General features: G+C 38.8%; 1 protein-coding gene across 14 annotated transcripts in view; it reads right to left on the reverse strand.

The window, feature by feature from the left end:
- Positions 1-5,384: 5,384 nt before the first annotated feature.
- Positions 5,385-20,758, reverse strand: part of IMMT (inner membrane mitochondrial protein) — a 37,419-nt gene continuing 22,045 nt past the window's right edge. For 5 of the 14 annotated variants that reach the window (XM_072767097.1, XM_072767095.1, XM_072767091.1 and 2 more), the window contains 8 exons: positions 18,634-18,737; positions 17,052-17,187; positions 16,183-16,312; positions 12,481-12,495; positions 10,817-11,040; positions 8,621-8,752; positions 7,545-7,674; positions 5,385-6,330 (listed from right to left, as the gene is read on the reverse strand). In XM_072767097.1, coding sequence (XP_072623198.1) covers positions 5,717-6,330; positions 7,545-7,674; positions 8,621-8,752; positions 10,817-11,040; positions 12,481-12,495; positions 16,183-16,312; positions 17,052-17,187; positions 18,634-18,737 — 1,485 coding nt within the window. In that variant the 3' untranslated portion in view covers positions 5,385-5,716. Of the gene's footprint in view, positions 6,331-7,544; positions 7,675-8,620; positions 8,753-10,816; positions 11,041-12,480; positions 12,496-16,182; positions 16,313-17,051; positions 17,188-18,609; positions 18,738-20,758 lie in introns of all 14 variants that reach the window. The other 9 variants (XM_072767090.1, XM_072767096.1, XM_072767098.1 and 6 more) reach the window with 3 other exon arrangements.

The following is a 20,758-nucleotide window of genomic DNA, read 5'->3' on the forward strand; positions in this document are numbered from 1 at the left end:
AGTTAACAGGAACCTGCATGGTTTATAGGACCATTCTTAACCCTTCACCAGGGCTTCCACAAGCTGCTTTTGCTCATACCTGGTCCCAGATTTACTGAGAGACCCCATGAGTTCCCCACAGATGAACAGCTTCAACCTTACTCTGCCAGGGTTGGCATTTATGAGCTATTTTGTACTGTTGTCTGTTCCATTTACATTTTCCATCCATTCTATCTAGGCCTAGACCCATTCGTGCATCTTCAGAAATCTAAGTATTGGTTCATGTTGTTCCTAGATTGTGTTTAAGACATTTAATTCAAGGACAAAGGGGGCAGGGAAATGACAGCAAATAACTACTTAAGCATTCATGTGCATTATTCCTTGACATATCAAAGTGAACAAAAGGACCATTAAGAAAGGTTACCTTTGGGCAGCCCTGTGGCTCAGCGGTTTAGAGCCGCCTTCAGCCCAGGGTCAGACCCTGGGGACCCGGGATCGAGTCCTGCATTGGGCTCCCTGCATGGAGCCTGCTTCTCCCTCTGCCTGTGCCTCTCTCCCTCTCTCTCTGTGGATCTCTCATGATTAAATAAAAATCTTTTAATAAATAAAAGAAAGATTAGCCTTTGATTTTGGTTTACAACTTCCAGGGAGAACCTGGCTTCCTGGAGGCTTCTCTTCACTGTGCTCCTTCCCATCTCACCTATACATGCCTCGCTCTCTTGGCGAAGTACTCACTCACTGCAATCCCTACAAATGTGTGGTACACTTTTCCCCTTGTCAGCCCCCAACTGAATCCTCACCATAGTGCTTGGCAGCTATAGAGTTGATGGGACCCCATCTGGACCATGGTAATTTATAATGGACTTCAATGTAGTTCAGTTTTAACTGCTATAGTGCCCACTCTAGGCAAAGAACTGCTTCAGACTTTCAGAAAATTCGCCCTATGTGATTGGTCTCCATTCTCGTTTTTAAAGTTTTAATCTCTACATTCAACATGGGGCTCAAACCTAACAACTCTGAGATCAAAAGTCACGTGCTCTACCAAAACCTAACAACTCTGAGATCAAAAGTCACGTGCTCTACCAATTGAGCCAGCCAGGTGCCCCTCCATCCTCATTTTTAAATATTTATTCACTGACTAGTGAAATATTAGCCTCTAATAGTAAAAGATGTTCTGTTTCTCTACTTTGTGCCAAAAGTCAACCTATCCATTTTTTTTTTCCCAAAATAATAAAGGTTTATTTTTTCCTCAACAGTCCTGGGTGGATATATAGGTCAATGGAGCAGAGGTTCTCTTCTACTCAGGAATCTTCTATCTTGAGGCCTTACTTTCTCTAGAACTTTCATGAGGTCTTCCAGCTGGCAGAGTACATAAGAGCACCTGTTGACAATTTTCTGGGCCGAGTATGGAAACTGCACATCTCTTCTGTTGGTCCCTGGCTCTCCCCTCAGTTTGCTGTCTTTCCTTACAATAGTTGCTGATACAATTCAAGCACTACATGCCTGAAAGGCATTTACTAAAATGAGTGGCTTTTTGGTCATGTACTAGTCATTTTTAAGACCACTTTTAACAGCTCTTAACATTTCACAGATGTTAATATAGGAAAAACTTATAAAGTCAGCTCAGCATTTCCAACAAAATGGTATGACAAAGATTTGAGTTATAAATCAATCCAGTTAGGACCAGAATCCAGTTTTGAAAAGCTCTGGAGCATTAATGACATAAAGCAACCCTGTTAAAATAATCTGAAAACAGTATTTTGGGGCATTGGGAACTGAGGGTAGTTTTAAATATTTTTTAGAAACTTACCAAAAAGGACCAGGAGAAATCAGAGAATCAAAAACAAATTGTGTAGTCACGACCCATAGAATGGAAAGGGTGAAGGGAGGAGTCCTGCTAAATGTGAATAAATTTGTTCAAAATGCCTCAGATCACCAGTGCGTGGAAATTACAAACTGGCAGATCTGAGGTTCAAGAGAGCATTTGAGGACTCTAGCAATAAAATGTAGTCTTACGTTGGTCTTTAAACTGTAGGATTTGGAAGTCAAATGTGGATGATTAGAATACTGAAATGGGTTAGAGAAAGTACACCATATGCAATAAAGCTGTTTTGTGATGTATTTTATAGTGCAATAGATATATGCATATAGATACACACGTGTATAAAAGTGTACCTGGTCATGATGTAAATTATTTTCCTGCTGGTAAAGTTCAAGTTTAAGAACATTCAAATAGGATATGCTCTGACATGGCAGTCACTGGAGCAAGGATGTGTCAGGGCAAGTTTATGGAGTCATTTAGCAGATCTTTAGAGGCAGAGTTGTAATTTACAGAGAAAAGTATTTGATTTGGTTGATAATAGGCAATGTGCTAATGGAATGACAGAAATGTAAGTAAGATACACAGGATCTAGGCAGTGGAGGAACATCCACCCTGGCCCAGGAAGGAGCCTAAACTGTAAAAACCCAGTCCATCCAATCCACACAGCCATGGACTTCAGAGAATTCAGGACTGCTGGAGATAAAGCCCATGAACAGTTTACAGAGCTTAGTAGGATTTCAGACTCTTGAAAACTAAATGTCCAAGAGGAATAAAGGTTATGTGAGCATTTATTCCCAGGGAAACCTAAATTTTGCCATCAGTACCAGTGAAATCTGTTCCTACAATGATGGTACTACTGTAGGCTGTTTTTTTAAAAAAAGATTATTTGTGAAACGCACAGAATTGGAGACCTAGGCAAAAGGAGAAGCAGGCTCCCAGCAGAAAGCCCGATGTGGGACTAGATTCTGCAATCCAGGATCATGACCTGAGCCAAAGGCTCAATCATGGAGTCACCCAGGCAACCCTGGCTCTGGCCTCTTAATCCCTCTAGAACCCCTTCCTCTTCTGGTGACCAAGGGCAGTGTCCATACAACTAGCATGAACTAATGAGCCAGTGAAACCACATGACCTCCCCATGTAGAAAAGGACAGAGTGGCCAGCTATCCTCTTTCTCTTCAACCCCTGTCCTTTCTTACACTTTCCTGCTGACCTCACAGTCCCTAAATGCATTAGGGAGAAGAAAACCGGGAAGGTTCAACTTTGGTTTGGGATAACGGTGACCACTAGACCTGATGGAAGAGTGATTTGCCTGATATTGAATCCGTTTTATTTCCCGTGTATGTTAACTCATTATCTGTTCTTCACTGAGTTCAAGGAAGTTACTTTAAAACTGTTGGGACAAATCATTTGGGACTTGGAGACTGCTTTTATCCAGAACCTGCTAAGAAAGAACAGAGGAGTTAATACTAAGGAAGAGAAAGACCATGGGCCTTAAAAAAGACTAACACTGCATTTTAATTATATTATTGATTTTGAAACTCCAACAGTAAAGCAAAGATCACAGTTTCAAAGTTCTATCTGGAGGCATGAGTTTAAAAATGTTGAACACTTCCTACAGTACTCAAGAGGGAGACAAGGTGTAACCCAATTTAAGGCTAAAATAGATTGAGACAATGAAAGCAGGACAATGATTTGCTTCACACGATCAAGTCAGAAGTGGCAGAGATAGAACTTATCTTATATTTTAAGTGAAAACCTGGTGAGTGAAGCTGCCTGGCTCTATATGCCCTGGGATGTATCCATCTTTCCCCAACTCTGCCTCTTTGGATTCCACTTTCATCAAGAACTGAGAACCCATGTAAAGGCCCTGTTCACTTGAAGCGTTGGTGAGTGACATCTCAGGAAGATAGGAGTATTACTAGGCATGGAGAGAAATTCAAGGCTTGGCCAAGCAACCCCTTTCAGCATCATCCCATTTCCCAATATGCAATGGGGGTGAGGTGGTTAGTTAATGGAACTACTAAAATTTGAAAGCCAGTGGGTCTTCCTTATTTTGATTTATAGAGCTAAAATAAATTGTTCAATATTGCTTACTTACATGAGCCCAATCACATCTGATAAGAATTATTTCCCAGCTCCTGGAGAAATTTAGATTTCCTTATACATGGTAATATTTTACATGCTACATAAGTCAAACAAGTAATAAGCACCTTCACTATGACAAACAGGTACACAGCTTTGCAAGTTAATGAATTTTTGCAATTTCATGCCATTCCAGAGGGGAAGAAAGGCTGAATTTAGAACAGCCTCATTATCTTCTGATAAAAATAGCCCACTCCATAAAAAAAAAAAAAAAAATAGCCCACTCTAACTGCAGAAATTAAGGACATTACACAAAGCATGTGTTCCATCAGAGACACTACCTACATTTGTTAATTTAAGAATCTACTTAGGGGGCTCCTGGGTGGCTCAGTCAGCTAAGTATCTGCCTGCCTTTAGCTCATATCCCGGGTCCTGGGATCTAGCCCTACATCTAGCTCCCTGCTCAGTGGGGAATCTGCTCCTCACTCTCCCTCTGTTCCTACCTCCCCCCACCACTACAACTGGTGCACTCTCAAAATCTTAAAAAAAAAAAAAAAATCTACTTAGGAGGAACATATAGAATATTAGTAGTACCAGCCAAGACCAAAATAGGACCAAAAGATCCCCAAATCAAAGGGCAAGTGTCATGCAAACTTCATGTAATAATCCAAATTCAGGGTCTGGCATATACCTCTGGAAATAGAATTCCTTTCACCTCCAGGATTTGCAGATGCTTTGCTCAGATAAAAGTGCCTCCTCAGTCACTTTGTGAACACATAAACCCCAACAAAAAATTATGAAAAAATGTTGACAGTATTTTCATGGAATAAAAAAATAAACCTCAAAGGCAGGATTTTTTTATGTTTACCCAATATGGCAACTGTCCTAACCTTCAGAGAAAAAAAGTTCTCTAGGTTTCAGGGCAATCCAGAGTATACCACAAAATTATTCGATACTGTTAAGATTCCAGGCTCACTACCCCCATACTTCAATGAAGAGATTCCAGTCTGAGTACCAGAAAGGAGCAAGGTCGATTACCAGGGTTTCAGAACTGAGAGTTGTGATCTGTTTTGAGGACTGTTGAATTAATTTATGGGTAAAAGAAAAAAGATCCCTGGATGGCTCGGTGGTTTGGTGCCTGCCTTCGGCCCAGGGCATGGTCCTGGGATCCTGGGGCCAAGTCCTGCATTGGGATCCCTGTGTGGAGCCTGCTTCTCCCTCTGCCTGTTCTCAACCTCTCTCTGTGTCTCTCATGAATAAAATCTTTTTAAAAAAATAAATATTTTGGCATTGTGGCTTGTATATCACTCGAGTTTGACTAGTTGGAATCAATTCACCAGAACCTTCAAAACCAAAAATAGACCTTGCACTTCTGGAACACAATTCACTACCTGGAAACTCAGTGCCCAGGACTTCCTACTTCTGTTGCTGCTTCTCAAAGAGACTGTCTACACATACAACAAACCAGAAATGGCACTTTTTGAAAAGGGATATCAACTACTCAGTTTTCATCTTTTTGTTTTATTCAGTTTGCTCCAAGGGCAAAATCAATAGTAATAGCGATCACAAACATTATTTTGATTGGCTCACAAGCCTGATCAGTAAAACCTGAAAAACGGATAATGTTACACAAGTTGCAAAGAAAGTACTCCTGGAGTTCACTGACATGATAGCAAGTGGAAATAATATAAATGCAACAGGTGTTAACATTTAGAACAGTACTTGTAACCTGCTCCTTCTTAGACAATTCTGGGACCCTGTTGCAAACTCTTCATATATCGCTGCTGATTCCCTTTCACATAAAATAGGACTTTACAAAACTCTTCCTAGACCTTACTCTTGCTGCACTTGAGTGGTTCCTATTCCTACAGCGCTGGCATATGCCGTCAGGATTTCTACTATCTGTTTAGTTTCTAGGGTCATTCGGGCTTCCTTCAGCCAGTCCTGTGCCACTCGTCTGGACTCCCCTTTCAACTGATTGACAAACTTTGCTGCCAGCTCCAGATCACCATGCTCAATGCAATAGGAGGCATAGGACAGTAACTTAAAAGTGTTTATATCCTCAGGGCTGAGCTCCGCTGGTGGCTTCAGTTGCTGAGGCGTGAATAAGAGCAACGACTGCAAGTAGGAGAGGAAGTACTGATATAAGCTATTTCTGGTTTCGTCAATCATCGCTACCCTTCGGGCCAGTTTTTGAACAGCATAGAAACGGGCTCTAAGGGTCTCTTCACTGTACACCCCACGGGTCAGGGACTCTGGAGGGATAGCTGCGGTTAGAGCTTGGGCAAATTCACTATCAGCACAGTTGACTCTGATGGCCTCAACCGCACTACCCAGCGGGACAGTGGGCAGGTCTGCAGATGCGGTCTTCATGCTATACTTTAATGCCTCCACTGAGAGCCAGAGTTGGTGGGCTTTTCTGGCCTCCTCTTCAGCAACTGCATGACCTATAAAGAAAAAAACGGCAAAGAAAAACATTTTCTCACCATCTAACTACAAGTCCTTCTCAATACCTCCAGAGATCTGATGCACCCCATACCCTAAAAAGGCTAAAGCCACACATGTAAATGATGGGGCCAGAGAGCCTCTTCCAACCTTCCCTACCATTATTTCCAGCATGTTCTTTCTTAGGAAGCTAGCCTCTTCATGAGGCAACATGGGAAGCCTAATTTGATGAGGACTTTTTTGTTTGTTTTTTTAGAGAAAGCGAACAGGGGAAAGACAGAGGGAGAGAGAATCTTGAGCAAGCCCCATGCCCAGTGTGGAGCCCAAAGCAGAGCTTGATCTCATGACCGCTGGGATCATGACCTGAGCCAAAATCAAGAGTTGGATGCTCCACCACCTGGGGCACCCAGGTGGCCCAGGGAGGACTTGATTTTAATAAAACCATGGAGAAAACTGGAAGGATATATGTGCACAAGCATTAATTATGTCTCTTTTCCCCTCCTTCTGTGACATCTAGGACAACACATGGTATCTAATTCAGAGATACTTATTTTAGAATGTTTGAGAAAGGAACATATTTAAATTAGGCTAAGACTTATGTTAATGCCATCAGAAACTTCCTGCAAAGGAATGGAGGACTTGAAGTAAACTTAATGGACTACTGGATCTTGAAATTTCATGAGTAGTTTATTTTTATACTTATCTGACAAAGATGGCTCTATAATACCCTCAAAGAATTCATTTTAACATCCCATCAGGACATTTCCCTTTTAATGTGGTACATGAAAGTTTCAGATTAACTACTGTCCATTTGGTGGGTTGAATCAGTAAATCACTTCCAGAACAGGGTTGGAGACACATCAGCAGAGCTAGAGAGAGAGCATAGGGATACACTACCTTTGCTCCACTCAGGGCACCGAAGACATAACCAAAGTGTGTTGGGTATCCTATCTCATAAATAGTGATCTTCAGTCTATCACACAGAGTAAAACTTCAAGTATTTAGATCTAATTTTTAGGTTCTTTTTAATTTCCTCTCACAAACTATGTTCCAAACTTATCAAGTCTGGGCTAATTTTCTTAGAAATGAATGAAATTTAATAGGATGAGTTCAGCATCTCTAGGTCCTAGTGTTGATGCACGTATTCCATTCTCCTAATAAGAAATTACCCTAAAAAGTTGGAATGAATAAAATCATAAGAGGCCCATGTGCTCACTCTGAACAGCCTGTTCGATTCCTCTCAGTCTGGCATAGGCCGTGTTTATATCCAGAGTAAAGTTGTCAACTTGCTCTTGACTGAGCCGACGAAACTGTAACTCTTGTTCAGCGAGTTTCTCAGAAAGGTCCTGAAATAAAACATAAATAGTGTCCAGAAAAGAGTAGTGCTACTTCAACACATGGCATTTATTGGGACATTACAATCTTCCAGCAACTGCCACTTCCACAAGCAAAGAGGCCCTTTAAAATCTCCAAACATTTGTCATCAAAATCTTCTGCTATGTGTTAAGGTTTCAAAAATTTCCTAAAACCCATAGTTGATGTATGTGATTCCTACAACTTTACTGATAGAACCAAGTTTTAGAGGAAACAGGCCAGGAGAAGAATGCAAGCTATTAAAAATGGAAAAAATGCCAACTTTAGGAAGTAACTGTACAGTCACCCCAACATGATAAACTGTATTTGATATCCTCAATTCAAGAACTTATATATTCATCTTTTTTTCTTAGAAAAATACCCATCAAATAGAATTTAAAGTAAAATACCTTTTCATTGTGGCATAAATTTCAATTTTCTGGGAGATTTCTTTACGTGGAAAACCTCATTCTCTTCTTGTGAGACAAAATAAGTTAATATATTATAAATGGCTTGAATAGAAACTAATTATGATTAAAGATATCCTGACTTGCTGTCATTTCCAAATTAACTTCTCTAGGATGTTTCCTCAGATATAAAAATCTGAGCATTACCACATAATCCATAGGAATTTGTGGTGATAAAGCAGGAGTTACACATGTCAAATATATCTGTATTTTTGAAACCCCCTGTACCAACCCACCTTAAAGCTTTGAAGGCTCCAAATGACTAGGACACAGATACAAAACACATGTGATCAATAACACATAGATACATCTTTATGTAAAAATATACAAAGGCCCCATTGTACCAAGACTGGGTGCCATTAGCAATCTTTCCCCACTCTTCCATATCCTCAGAGAGAATGACATACAGAGCATATGAAAAGGAAAGGAAAGACTATTAACGTAAAGCACGTGAAAAGGAAAAGGTCCTCACCTGTTCAAATTCGTATTTCAGTTCCTGCTCTTGTACCCTAAGGACATCACGTAAGTGATCAGTGTGGGCAGCAGCCTGTCGGCGAAGCTGGGTTCTCATTTCATTCTCCATGGCATCTCTGACTTCTTCTACCTGTGAAACCACAGGAATGATTAGTTCTCAATTCTCCACATTTGCTTTTAGAAAAAAGAGAAAGACTAGTAGAAATGATAACAGCTTCCATGTCCTAAACCTCTATGATGTACCATACATGTGTACATATTCCTGACTTCTCGTACATCATTCAGAAAGCTGAACGTTGGAAGGTGACTCAAAAACAAGGTCACAAAGCTGAGGCAAAAAATCAGATTTTAAACAGAGGTCTAGGAGTCTCTCTGGCCCCAAATTCTGTTTCTCCCTTATCACCAGGCTACGTCATATGCAAGGTGAACACTGTCATTTCCTGAATCACACACTCCCTGGGAATTAACAAATCACAACTCTTGGAAAAAAATAACTACAGAGACTTGGGATCAAACACAGCTTCACCACAACCAACTGTGTGACCTATGAATAATAATACCTACTGTAAAGAACTATTAAGAAAATTAGTATCTGGTAGTTACTTTACACAATTTCTTCTAAACAAAGAAAACTGCTCGGAAACTGCTTACTTTAATATGTATTTAGATTCACAACATGGCCCAGACCCAACCAAAAATATGAAAAGCCTATCATGTCTTGCCTAACAATTGCCCATAGGTCATATTACAAATTAGTTAGTACTGATTATCTGGAATTCATAACTTACTTTTTCTCAGAAATAACGTAAGTAATGAATAAACCCATTCAGTTAGTGCATAAATATTTATAAAGTGCTAATCCTTTGCCAGGCAGTGCCTACCATATGCCTGGATGGAATGGTACTCAAGGCACACAAACTTTTTTGTTCTCACATAATGTACAATTCACTGGAGGAATTGGACAGTAAATAAACTGGACATCTCAGACTGTGATACTTATTTTTAAAAAATACATAAGGCAGTATGAGAGAAAGTAATACAGAAACTCTACAATGAAGGAACAGGAAAAACCTTGCAGGAAAAGGTGACATCCAAACTTGTAATTAAGGTTTAAAGAGAGGAACCGTAACAATGTATAAGGCAGAGCAAACACCCCAGGGCAAATTATGAAGTGAAGGTACAAAACCAAACAAAAAACCAGGGCACTTGGCAAATACAGGCAATAAGGGAAGTAAGGAAAGTCTGACTCACAGCAAAAAAGAATGAAATCAAGAGGCCCTTTCAGTAGGGGTGAAGAGTTTGGATTTTGTATTAAATGCAGTGTACAGTCAGTGGAAGATTTTCAGCAGCCTAGTAACTGATCAGAAGAGGTTTTAGAAAGATCAACTACCATGTAAACAGAGAAAGATGGGTATGAAAACAGAACCGGGGGACACCTGGGTGGCTCAGTTGGTTGAACATCTGATTCTTAGTTTCAGCTCAGGTCATGCATGATCTCAGGGTCCGGGGTCAAGCACCACTCGGGCTCCATGTACAGCAGGGAGTCTGCTTGAGGATTCTTTCTCTCTCACTCTTCCCCTCCCCCAGCTCACACTAATAAATCATTTTTTTAAAAGGGGGAAAAAAGAAAACAGGGAACCTCTTATGGTGATAATCTGGACTTAGGGGAAAGTGGACAAGCAGGATTTTCTTTGGATGCAGAACTGGTGGGATGTGTCAATGGACCAGGTGTGAGAGTTGAGGGAAGAATGACAAAGCATGATTTCTGGCTTGAGCAACTGGGTAAATAGAGATGTAGAGAGAAAGAAGAAAGAAGAGAGGGGCTGAGGGACACGTTGAGGAGAGTGAAGAAATTCACTCTTCACTGAGAGAAAGAAGCTGAGGGGCTGAGGGACACGTTGGGGAGAGTGAAGAAATTTGTTTTGAATAAGTGGAGTCTGAAACAACTACTGAAAATTCAGCTAGAGACATCCAGAAAGCTGCTCGAAGGAGGAACCTAAAGGTGAGGCAGAGGCCAGAGATAGCAACATAAATTTCCCCATGATAGACAGGATTTCACTAAGTCACAGGACTAGGTAAGAGTCTTGGTGATAGTTTAGATGGATAAACTTGGGAGGCTGAGCAAGGGGGCAAAGAAGTAGCCAACAAGGCTACTACTCAAGAGGATTCACTTTAAATTTCTCATTTCCTCTACCTTTTTGTCCTGTTCGGCCTGTATCTCACTTCTGTGATGTTCTAATGCTTTTGCCACTGCAGAGTCAAATGCCCGCTTTTCTTCCAGCTTTTGTTTTTCCAAGGCTAGTGCAATGTGCTGCTTCTCTGTGGCTTTCTGTTCTGCTAGCTCTCTGTTTAGTTGGTCAATGCGGCGATGTGCGTGAGCAATCAGGGAATTCAGATCATCAGTAGACAGCTTGTCAGCTAAACAGAAAATGACATTAAAATGTTAACGATTTCACGAAATTATACATCTACAAGGTACTTATTTCAAATGAATGTTAATTTAAACCGCTGTAAAGAAAAGCAAAGGGTGGCTAACCCTTTGAAGACAGATTTAGATTCTCACTGCCATCATGCATAGCCTGTGTCCAACTAACTAAGGCATTTTCAGTCCCAAGTAAAGTAATTTAGATAGGCCTTCAAGTATATAATCAGTTCTTTTCCAGGAACCCAATTTAGTACTTCCGATCTGAATTATAAATAGACTCTATAATTCATCATAACTTTACCTCTAAAGACAGTTTACATACTAGTCTATATTTTCATTCATGCATTAACTGTGATTAGTCGTAACAAGTATCCTAATATTCTTTTCTGCTAAAACTCAAATTCAGATTCTCTAACTTTTCCCTGGTAAGAGTTTTTATTCCTTTTCTTAAACAGATGGTATTACCTAGGACAGTGATCGGCAACTTGAGCAGTTCATGAGAATCACTTGTCAAGCTTTTTAAAATATACATGCCCAAAGATTCTGATTTAGGCTTAAGCATGTGTGTTGTTTTCAAATCTCACATTCCAAAAGTATTCTGACTTATTACTATAGGTTAAGAATTTTAACAAAATCAGGGGTGCCTGGGTGGTTCAGTGTTTGAGCGTCTGCCTTTGGTTCAGGTCATGATCCTGGGGTCTGGGGATCAAGTCCCGCATCAGGCTCCCTAGAGGAGCCTGCTTTTCCCTCCGCCTAGGTCTCTGCCTCTCTCTCTGTGTTTCTCATGAATAATAAATAAAATCTTTTAAAAAAAATTTTTTTAACAAAATCAATGTGTGAAATACTACATGATAAATGGCCCAATTCCACAAAGAGCTGAGAAGAAAAAAAGAGCTGAGAAGTAAAAAACAAAGTGGCAATAAGAGACTTACCAAATTCAACATGTGTAGCTCCTTTGGATACTGATTCAAATAAAACAACTAAAAAAACTCACTCTATAAAGTTTGGGGATATTTGAACACTAAATAGACACATGATGACATTAAAGAATTATTGTTTTAGTTGTGATAATGGCACAGTGCTTTTTAAAAACATACAGAAATTATTTACAACTGAAAAGGATATATGATATTTGGGATCTGCTTCAATATAAGCTGGGGAAATGAATGACAAAAAACTAGCCATGTGTTGATAATTGCTGAAGTTGGATGACAGATCCATGAGATTATTATAGTTTTCCTCCTACTTTTTACTGTTTGAAATTTTACAAAATAAAAGCTTTAGCACATGAATACCAAAAAAATCTAAATCAGATTTATCACATGCAACATAATTCTATGTTATAAATTATTTAAGATTCTTTAGTTTAAGAATCATAGGCAAACAAAAAGGCTTCAGTATTTTAAGAATCAAAACACATGTAATTTACTCACCTAGATCAGAAATACCTAGAAAGGAAAAGAACAGTTTGAAAAAAAATCATACATATTTGTTATTAATCATTAAATAGGAAAATCCAAAAAGAAATAAGGAATCAGAAACTAGTAACAGAAAAAGTGTATTTAATATTAGAAAGCAAAACAATAGTTTATTTCCTAAAACTTAAAAGAACATAGAACAATATAAATCAAGGTAAATTCTAACATTTTGCAAAGTAAGAGTGTCATTCATACTGAAAGTAGCTTTGGTTTCCAGGGGCTCATCAGTATTTTTGCTAGAGCAATCAACTTAGTTTTTACACAGAAACTGCAATTCTCATTTACTAACACTGGCCCACCTGCCCCCACCCATTTATGCATTAGTTCATAGCATAACTCACTAAGTCTCAGTCTGGATTCTGTTCTCAGTACTAGACCTCTCCTAACATTTCAAATAATTAATATTTCCTCTTTGGAAACTTAAAAGCAGTGAACTCAACATTAAATCTCCATTTAACCTGGGCAAATTAAATTAAGAACTATGACTGATTTGATGGTACAGGATAAAAAAATAAATAATTTGGATGAAGCACCACCCTGAGGACACAGTGACAGGAGAAGGCAACCAGAGCAAGTCTCCTGCCTCTCAGCATAAGCTTCTTCTCACATCATGGGCATGACTCTTGGATTCAGAAAGTTCAATGACTGGTATTTTTCATCCAAAATGGTTCTAAAAGTCAACTACTTCATCTGGTATTAACCCCCCCCCCCCCCCAAAAAAAAAACAGGAATCTTGTTGCCAATGTTGCAACCAGTTGTTGGTCCCAATGTTGCAAGAAAAATGGGCAAGATGAACAAAATAAGATGTCAGTCTCAACAAGGTAAAAAATATTACTATACAGTCTATAACAATAAAAGAACTGTCCCCTGGAAATAATGAAAATCTACGCCCTGCACACTTCATTTTCCCATCCTTGCAACATCCACCAACGCTCCCCCTTAAAGGCTCCTTCTCCCTCCCCGCATATAGTGTTTATCATTCAGTTTGTTACGCTTTACATGTGTATACATCCTAAAACAATACACTATTTTGCTTTGCATGTTCTTAATTAAGCTTCATGTAAGCGGTATCCTATTCTATGTATTCTTCTCCAACTTTTTTTTCTTAACATTTATGTTTGAGAGATATAGTTTTAGTTCATTCTTTTATACTGCCAAATGGAAAGCACATTTAGCAGTTTCAGATTTTTCTGCTCTTACAAATATAAGTCTGCTATGAATATTTTTATGTCACCTTGAACACCTGTATGTCATCTTAAGCACATACCTAGGAGCTCACCAGTTGGATCAGGGAGCATATACATTCTGAACTTCACTAGATACCATAAGTTATGGTTCAACAAATCAATGGCTAAATGATCACTTCTAAGTTTCTTTCTATTCTTCATCTTCAGTGCCCCTGGCACACACACCAGGTGATCCCTATCACTCTGCCCTCAGATTACTTCAGCAGCTTTTAACTAGCTTCCTTGCCCTTAGACATCCCTTCCCTGCATGTTCAATCTCATGAAAATTAATTTTCCTCATTACAATCAGATCATTCCTCTTCTCAAAAGCCTAAAAGGGTTCCTATATTGCCAATACAAATCAATCAGGAAGAGAAATGAGGCTAGTAGTGGGTAAGAATGAAATCTTGGCTCTATTTCCAACCTTGGGCAAATTATTTTAAACCTCTTTGTGTTTTGATATTCCTATCTGTAAAATGAGAATAACAAAACTTTATCGCATAGAGCTGTTATGAATTTTAATTTTTTTTAAGCAAGTGAGCAAGCATGTGCAACAGGAGTGTGGCAGGGAGGAACAGAGTTAGAGAAGGATAAAATCTTAAACAGGCTCCACACCTGGGCTCCTCCATCATGGAGCCCAACGCAGGGCTCAACTTCACTCACCCTGAGATCATGACCTGAGCCAAAATCAAGACTCAAGACACTAAACTGAGCCACCCAAGCACCCAGGGCTGTTATGAATCTGAAATAATACACATGAAGCACTCAGAACACAGTGCTACATACGAGATCATGCTAAATAATGTTGGCTGTTTTATGTTTGACACTGCTCAGTTATTGAGAACACAGAAAAGATACCAGACAAATGAGTATCACCAGGACATTTATAACTTAGTGAAATAAGACTGAAGTCTGGCAGAAGTCTTAAATGAGTTCAGATTTCAGAGGCGAGGATATTTATCAAGGGCTGGGGTAAATGTGGAATAATTAACTACCTCCAGCGCAACATAAGATACCAGTAACACTGAAAGGAAAATTTGTGGCTGTAGGCAGAGGTGGAAGGGAAACTTTATCAGATGTCATGTACTTTTCAAATTCTATACCATGTAAATGTATAATCAATTTTTTCAATTAGTAAAAAATTAAAATGGAGATTGCACACATGAGCACACATCTCACACACATGCACATAAACAAGGTCAGAGACTACTGCAGGGGACTTTCACTTTCCACAGGATACATTCTCGTTAGTGTCAAGTTTCTCAACCTTGGTAGTAATGACATTCTGGACCACGTAATTCTTTGTTGTGAGGAGCTATTCTGTGCATTGCAGGGTGATTGGCAGCATCTCTGGCCTCTATCTACTGAATGCCAGTAGCACCTCCCTAATACGGCAGGCAAAAATGCCCTAGGTTGAGAATGATGACTTTAGGGTTTTCATATCTTCCCAAAGGCATTTTCAAAATCAGTGAAAGATTTTTTAAAGTTAATAACTTCAGAGGCTGGCACAGAAAAATGAGAATTTAACCTAGTGGAAAGACCATAGACAAGTACTTTAGAGGAGAGAAGGCAAATTCCTAGGGATGGAGCTCACAACCAACTCTCCATAAGCAGAGTCTGTACTGCTCTTTAGACTTTATTTCACCTATTTTGGCCAAGGGGGACCCCAACTATCTTACCAATGTCCCATTTATGCCAAGCAGCTAAACCTCAGGGACAGAGATACACACACAAAAACCAATGAATAAGAATAACGATAATGGGGACGCTAGACTGGCTCAGTGGGTCAATCTTGGGGTTGTGAGTTTAAGCCCCATGCTGGGTATAGTCATTACTTAAAAATAGAAACTAGCATTTAATGAGTATTTTGAATTTACCACGACTGGTAATTTATGTGACTGTTAGTACTCTCAGAGCACTTCAGTAAAATGTGACTATTCTCTGCAGTTACACTCTAAAATTCACAATCGGAGTTCCCTGCAGTCTGAGCTATCTGCAAGTCAACAGTCATACAGATTTCTTTATCATGTGAGTTTTTAACCTACTGTCACTGAGAAGTCCTAAAGGCGTGCCCTAACTCATTACGAGTGTTTTTAAATTGAATAATTTTACATATATATAATATTCTAACAGATTGTCACTCTCACTTGGATTCTAAACTTTTTTTTTTCTTGACTAGCAAAGATCTGAACAGAATCATGAGTTATGGAACTAAACATTGGCTGGAACTTGTGTCCACCATGACTAAAACCGCAAGTGTGTCACCTATCATGGTTGTGATTGAAATAAAATGTGGAAAACACTGTATTGTACACCAAATGAGAGATGCATACCAGAGGGGTTTGGATTAGATGAATGGGGTTGAAGCAAGTTTAGCCAACCTCTTGTTAAAACACAAACAGAAAAGTACCAACAGCTGAGTTACACTTACTCATCCCTTTCCATCCTGGCAGGACTTCTGGAGTAATACTGTCCAGTTCTCGTTTAAAGTCATCCCGGGCTTGGACCACCAGCTCATGATACTGAGACACAACCTTAGCCTCAGACTGAGCTGCTTTGACCTGAACAAATACAAGGGGAATGTGGTTAAAGTGAACAGGAATTACCATAACCTTCCAAAAAAAGAGAAATTATATTCATATATTTATATGTTGGCTGGGAAATACATAAAAAATAGAGAAAAAGCTGGGATCCCTGGGTGGCGCAGCAGTTTGGTGCCTGCCTTTGGCCCAGGGCGCGATCCTGGAGATCCGGGATCGAATCCCACGTCGGGCTCCCTGCAGGGAGCCTGCTTCTCCCTCTGACTGTGTCTCTGCCTCTCTCTCTCTCTCTCTGTGACCATCATAAATAAATAAAAAATTAAAAAAAAAAAAAATAGAGAAAAAGCTAAAGCTCAGAAAAGGAACATAATATAAGCCTTGTAATTCAGACAAGCCCCTTGCCATCTTACTATCCCCCTGTCCCTCTCTCTGGTCTCAGGAAACTACTCAAAAAAAAAAAAAAAAAAAAAAAGGAAACTACTCATACAGACTAGATAAGTACACAAAGAAGATCTGCTACAAAATGAAAATTTCCATTTAATAACCATGACCAAAAATGTTACCTATTATAAAAAGTATTGACAATAATGGATAATCCACTTTGCGCCCAAGTTTTTAAAATTAGTAACAACTACTATTCCTTGCAGGAGAAATGGGAGAAAGAAAGGAATCTATTATTTTCTTGAATTCTTCAAATCCTTTGACTAAAGGATTATATTTTTAAATTTTTTAAGTGCTATAAAAGACCTAGGAAACGCACCTTTTGGACCACATTATCCAGATCAACTATCATGTTGTGAAGTTTCCCCTCTGCAGCAGTTATATGAGATTTGGCCCCAGGAACCTCTTCTTTTTTTGCATTTTCAATTACACTTTTCATCTTCTCTAGCTCTTCTCTGGAAACCAATAAAGCAAAACAAATATTTACTATTATTCTTTATCAATCTTAGGAAAGAGTTTGATGTCAGTACTGCATGTAATTGCTTAGAATCTATGAAAAAATATAATTTGAAAAAAAATTCCTCATTGTTTCTTCACAGTAAATACAGGTAGAGAAGCTTTCCTTACAACAACTGAAAACAGCTTGGTCAGAAGGCTAGATTTATTACTAACATAGACCAAAGGAGTAGCGTGATGTATAGGAAATATACAGGCTTCAGAACCAGGCAAACTTGGATTCAACTCCAAAATCAACCTCTCCTTTGTTGTTCACCCTTGCGTGGGGATTAGAAGTACTTAATGAAAAGAACCTGGAATAGTCCCTACCACAACAAGCGAACTTAATAAATGGCACTTTTTGCATTGATTAGGCTGACTCCCCCTGCCAATAAGACCTTAAGGAAGGGAAAGCAAGGGAGGATACTGAAGAGCTCACTAAGCAAACATAGCTGGGCCTCAAAGAGTCCTCATTTAGTGTTTCACAAACTGGATGAATTATGGCCTACTCACCACAAAACACAGAACTCAAAAGACCTGATTCAAGGTCTAGTGATGTGAGCATAACATCTTAAATCTCCTAAAAGACACGATGACTTCAGGAGAAGACTTCTCTTTCTCTATCAATAATAGATATTTTATTGGGGCACCTGGGTGGCTCAGTCAGTTAAGCATCTGCCTTTGGCTCAGGTCATGATCCCAGGATCCTGGGATTGAGCAAAGTGTTAGGCTCTCTGCTTAGCAGGGAGTCAGCTTCTCCATCTCCCTCTGCCGCTCCCCCTGCTTGTGCTCACACTCTCTCTTTCTCTGTCAAATAAGTAAATAATCTTTAAAAAAATATATTTTATTAAAAATGACAACAAAATTTTGAATGACAGTGATTCCAAAATGTTGATGAGAACCTTTAGTCAAATGTAGGTTTCCATCATCAGAAGTCAATTTTAAACTTGGCTTGCTCAGTCCTACCTAGTTTTAGCTAAATTCCAGGAATCAAGGTCTCAATGGCATAAAAATAGACCTATTAATAACTATAGTTAAGGCAAAGATATTATGACATACTCTCAAAATTCTGATAAAACTGTCCAGGCCATCCCTGAAAAATCTTGAAATTATGGCAGAATCTCAGTAAATCTGTAGAGATACATCACCTATGCAACAATCCAAAGAAAAACTGCTTTTTATACAAGATCCTTTATATACATTCTGCCAAATATATTTAGGCCTAATTATATTTTATTCCCTCTCCCTTTCTTAAACCTGTGTTCCTGAAACCAATACAGATCAAGTAGAGGTGAAGGGAAGGGTTTCTCTGCCTTCTCTTTCTATACAGACAGTACAAAGAAAACCCAGCCCAAAGAAAGTCACCAGGAGGCCCTAATTACTTGTTAAAGTCCATGAGTAATTACTTGGCTTTGAGAAGGGCATCAGCAGCCTCATCAACTGCCTTTCTGCGTTCCTTCAATGCACCCTCCACTGTGCGCCACTGAGCCGACTTCTTCTCACCTGCAATCTAAACAAAAGGCTTTATTTATGTAAACATGAATAACTACCATTACCGTTTATAGGATAAGCCAACATGGTTAAATTTAGAAACAAGGGCATTAAATTCAAAGGTAAAAACTTCCAGTATTTCTTCAGAGTAGGGTCCCTTAATCTAAGGTTCATGCTTAGGACCAAAGTTCACGAACCTCATCAACACCCCCCTCAATACCAACGAACAGAACTATGAAAGATTGTGGTCTAGCACATATAAATATTTTCTAAGGAGAGATTATTTTTTTATGAGATTCACAAAAGGAGATTATGAAGCAGAAAAGGTTAATAAGAACAAGAACTTTATGAATTGTTTGTTGATCACTCTTCAATGAAGCACCAAAATTTAAAATTTGAATTGCAGGTCTGTCAACCAAAATCAGTTTAAGGATAAGTAGAAAGTTTATACATTCATACAGTCCTTACTCCTCCAAAACATCATCTTCAAGAATGACCCTCTCTAACCGGTAAAGTAAAAATCAACTATTATCAAACCCACTGCCCCACCTGGAGCTGAATTTTGTAAAATGTTATACACATACATACACACACACACACAAAAGGGTTCCTTAAAAATCCTTATAGAGGTCCAAGGATAAGCTATTTTGTAGAATAAACAGAATCCTACTATTAAGCCAAATCCAACTATTCCAAAACACTGCTTTGAGAAAGTAATTCTGTATCTATTTTAAGAGCCCTTGTGCAGTTTTTTTTGTTTTGTTTTTTGTTTTTTTTTACTAGAATAAACAAGAAGTTGGAATCCATTTTTAACATTTCAAACCTTCTGTTCATTCATATTTCTGGTTATTTTGTAACACTAGCTAATACCCTCTAATCTAATTAACCACTACTATAAGATGTCCTTTAGTTGTAAAATCTTATCTCAACAGATTTCATACGATCTAAATCCACACGCATTACATATTGTGTGTTCACTGGGAAGAGGAAATACCCTCTTACATAGTCCTCTGCCAAAGTAAACACTATGGACATTTAAATCTTCTAATAAAAAAAGAAATCTTCTAATAAGGCGCCTGGGTGGCTCAGTTAGTTAAGCATCTGCCTTCAACTCAAGTCATGATCCCAAAAAGGTCCTGGGGATGGAGCCTCACATGAGGCTCCCTGCTCGGCGGGGAGCCTGCTTCTCCCTCTCCCCATCCTGCTCATGCTCTCTCTCAAATAAAAATAAAATATTTTTTAAAAATAAAAATAAATAATAGGGATCCCTGGGTGGTGCAGCGGTTTGGCGCCTGCCTTTGGCCCAGGGCACGATCCTGGAGACCCGGGATCGAATCCCACGTCGGGCTCCTGGTGCATGGAGCCTGCTTCTCCCTCTGCCTGTGTCTCTGCCTCTCTCTCTCTCTCTCTCTCTCTCTCTCTGTGACTATCATAAATAAATAAAAATTTTAAAAAATAAATAAATAAATAAATAAAAATAAATAATAAAGCTTCTATTCAGTGTCCTGAAACATACCAATCTACTTGCATTTGAACCCAACTCCCTGCCTTCCCACATCTGCATAACCAAAATATTAAGTATTCTCTGCGTGGTTTCCACTTTCCTGACTGAACTCTGAAATTTAAATTTCTTCTTTCTTGTACTTTGAATAAACCAAAATTTAAGTTTTTTTAAAGGCTACAATTTCCAGCTCTTTACATCAAAGCCCTAATTTAACTTTTTTGTGATTTATATGCACAGGACTAAAACAATGCAGTGTGTTTCAATTTTGTAAAAAGTACACAGTGTGGCAAAGTAACTTTACTAATCATGCAAGATCCTGATCCCTGAGATTCATAGTTTATGTACTTATTTTTACTCTTTAAATCACCTAGTATCGAGAAACATTTTTATACACTGAATAACTGAATGTAACTATACAAAAATTAACTCCAGGTATTAACAGTTTTAAATCAATGTAATTACTTTATTCTCTAAAGTGCTCAATATAAGTTAATTAATCATCTTTAAGCATTTAAAATGGCTGGTGTCAGGGGCAC

The sequence above is a fragment of the Vulpes vulpes genome, chromosome 8 (genome assembly GCF_048418805.1).
Source record: "Vulpes vulpes isolate BD-2025 chromosome 8, VulVul3, whole genome shotgun sequence".
NCBI classification, from domain to species: domain Eukaryota; kingdom Metazoa; phylum Chordata; class Mammalia; order Carnivora; family Canidae; genus Vulpes; species Vulpes vulpes.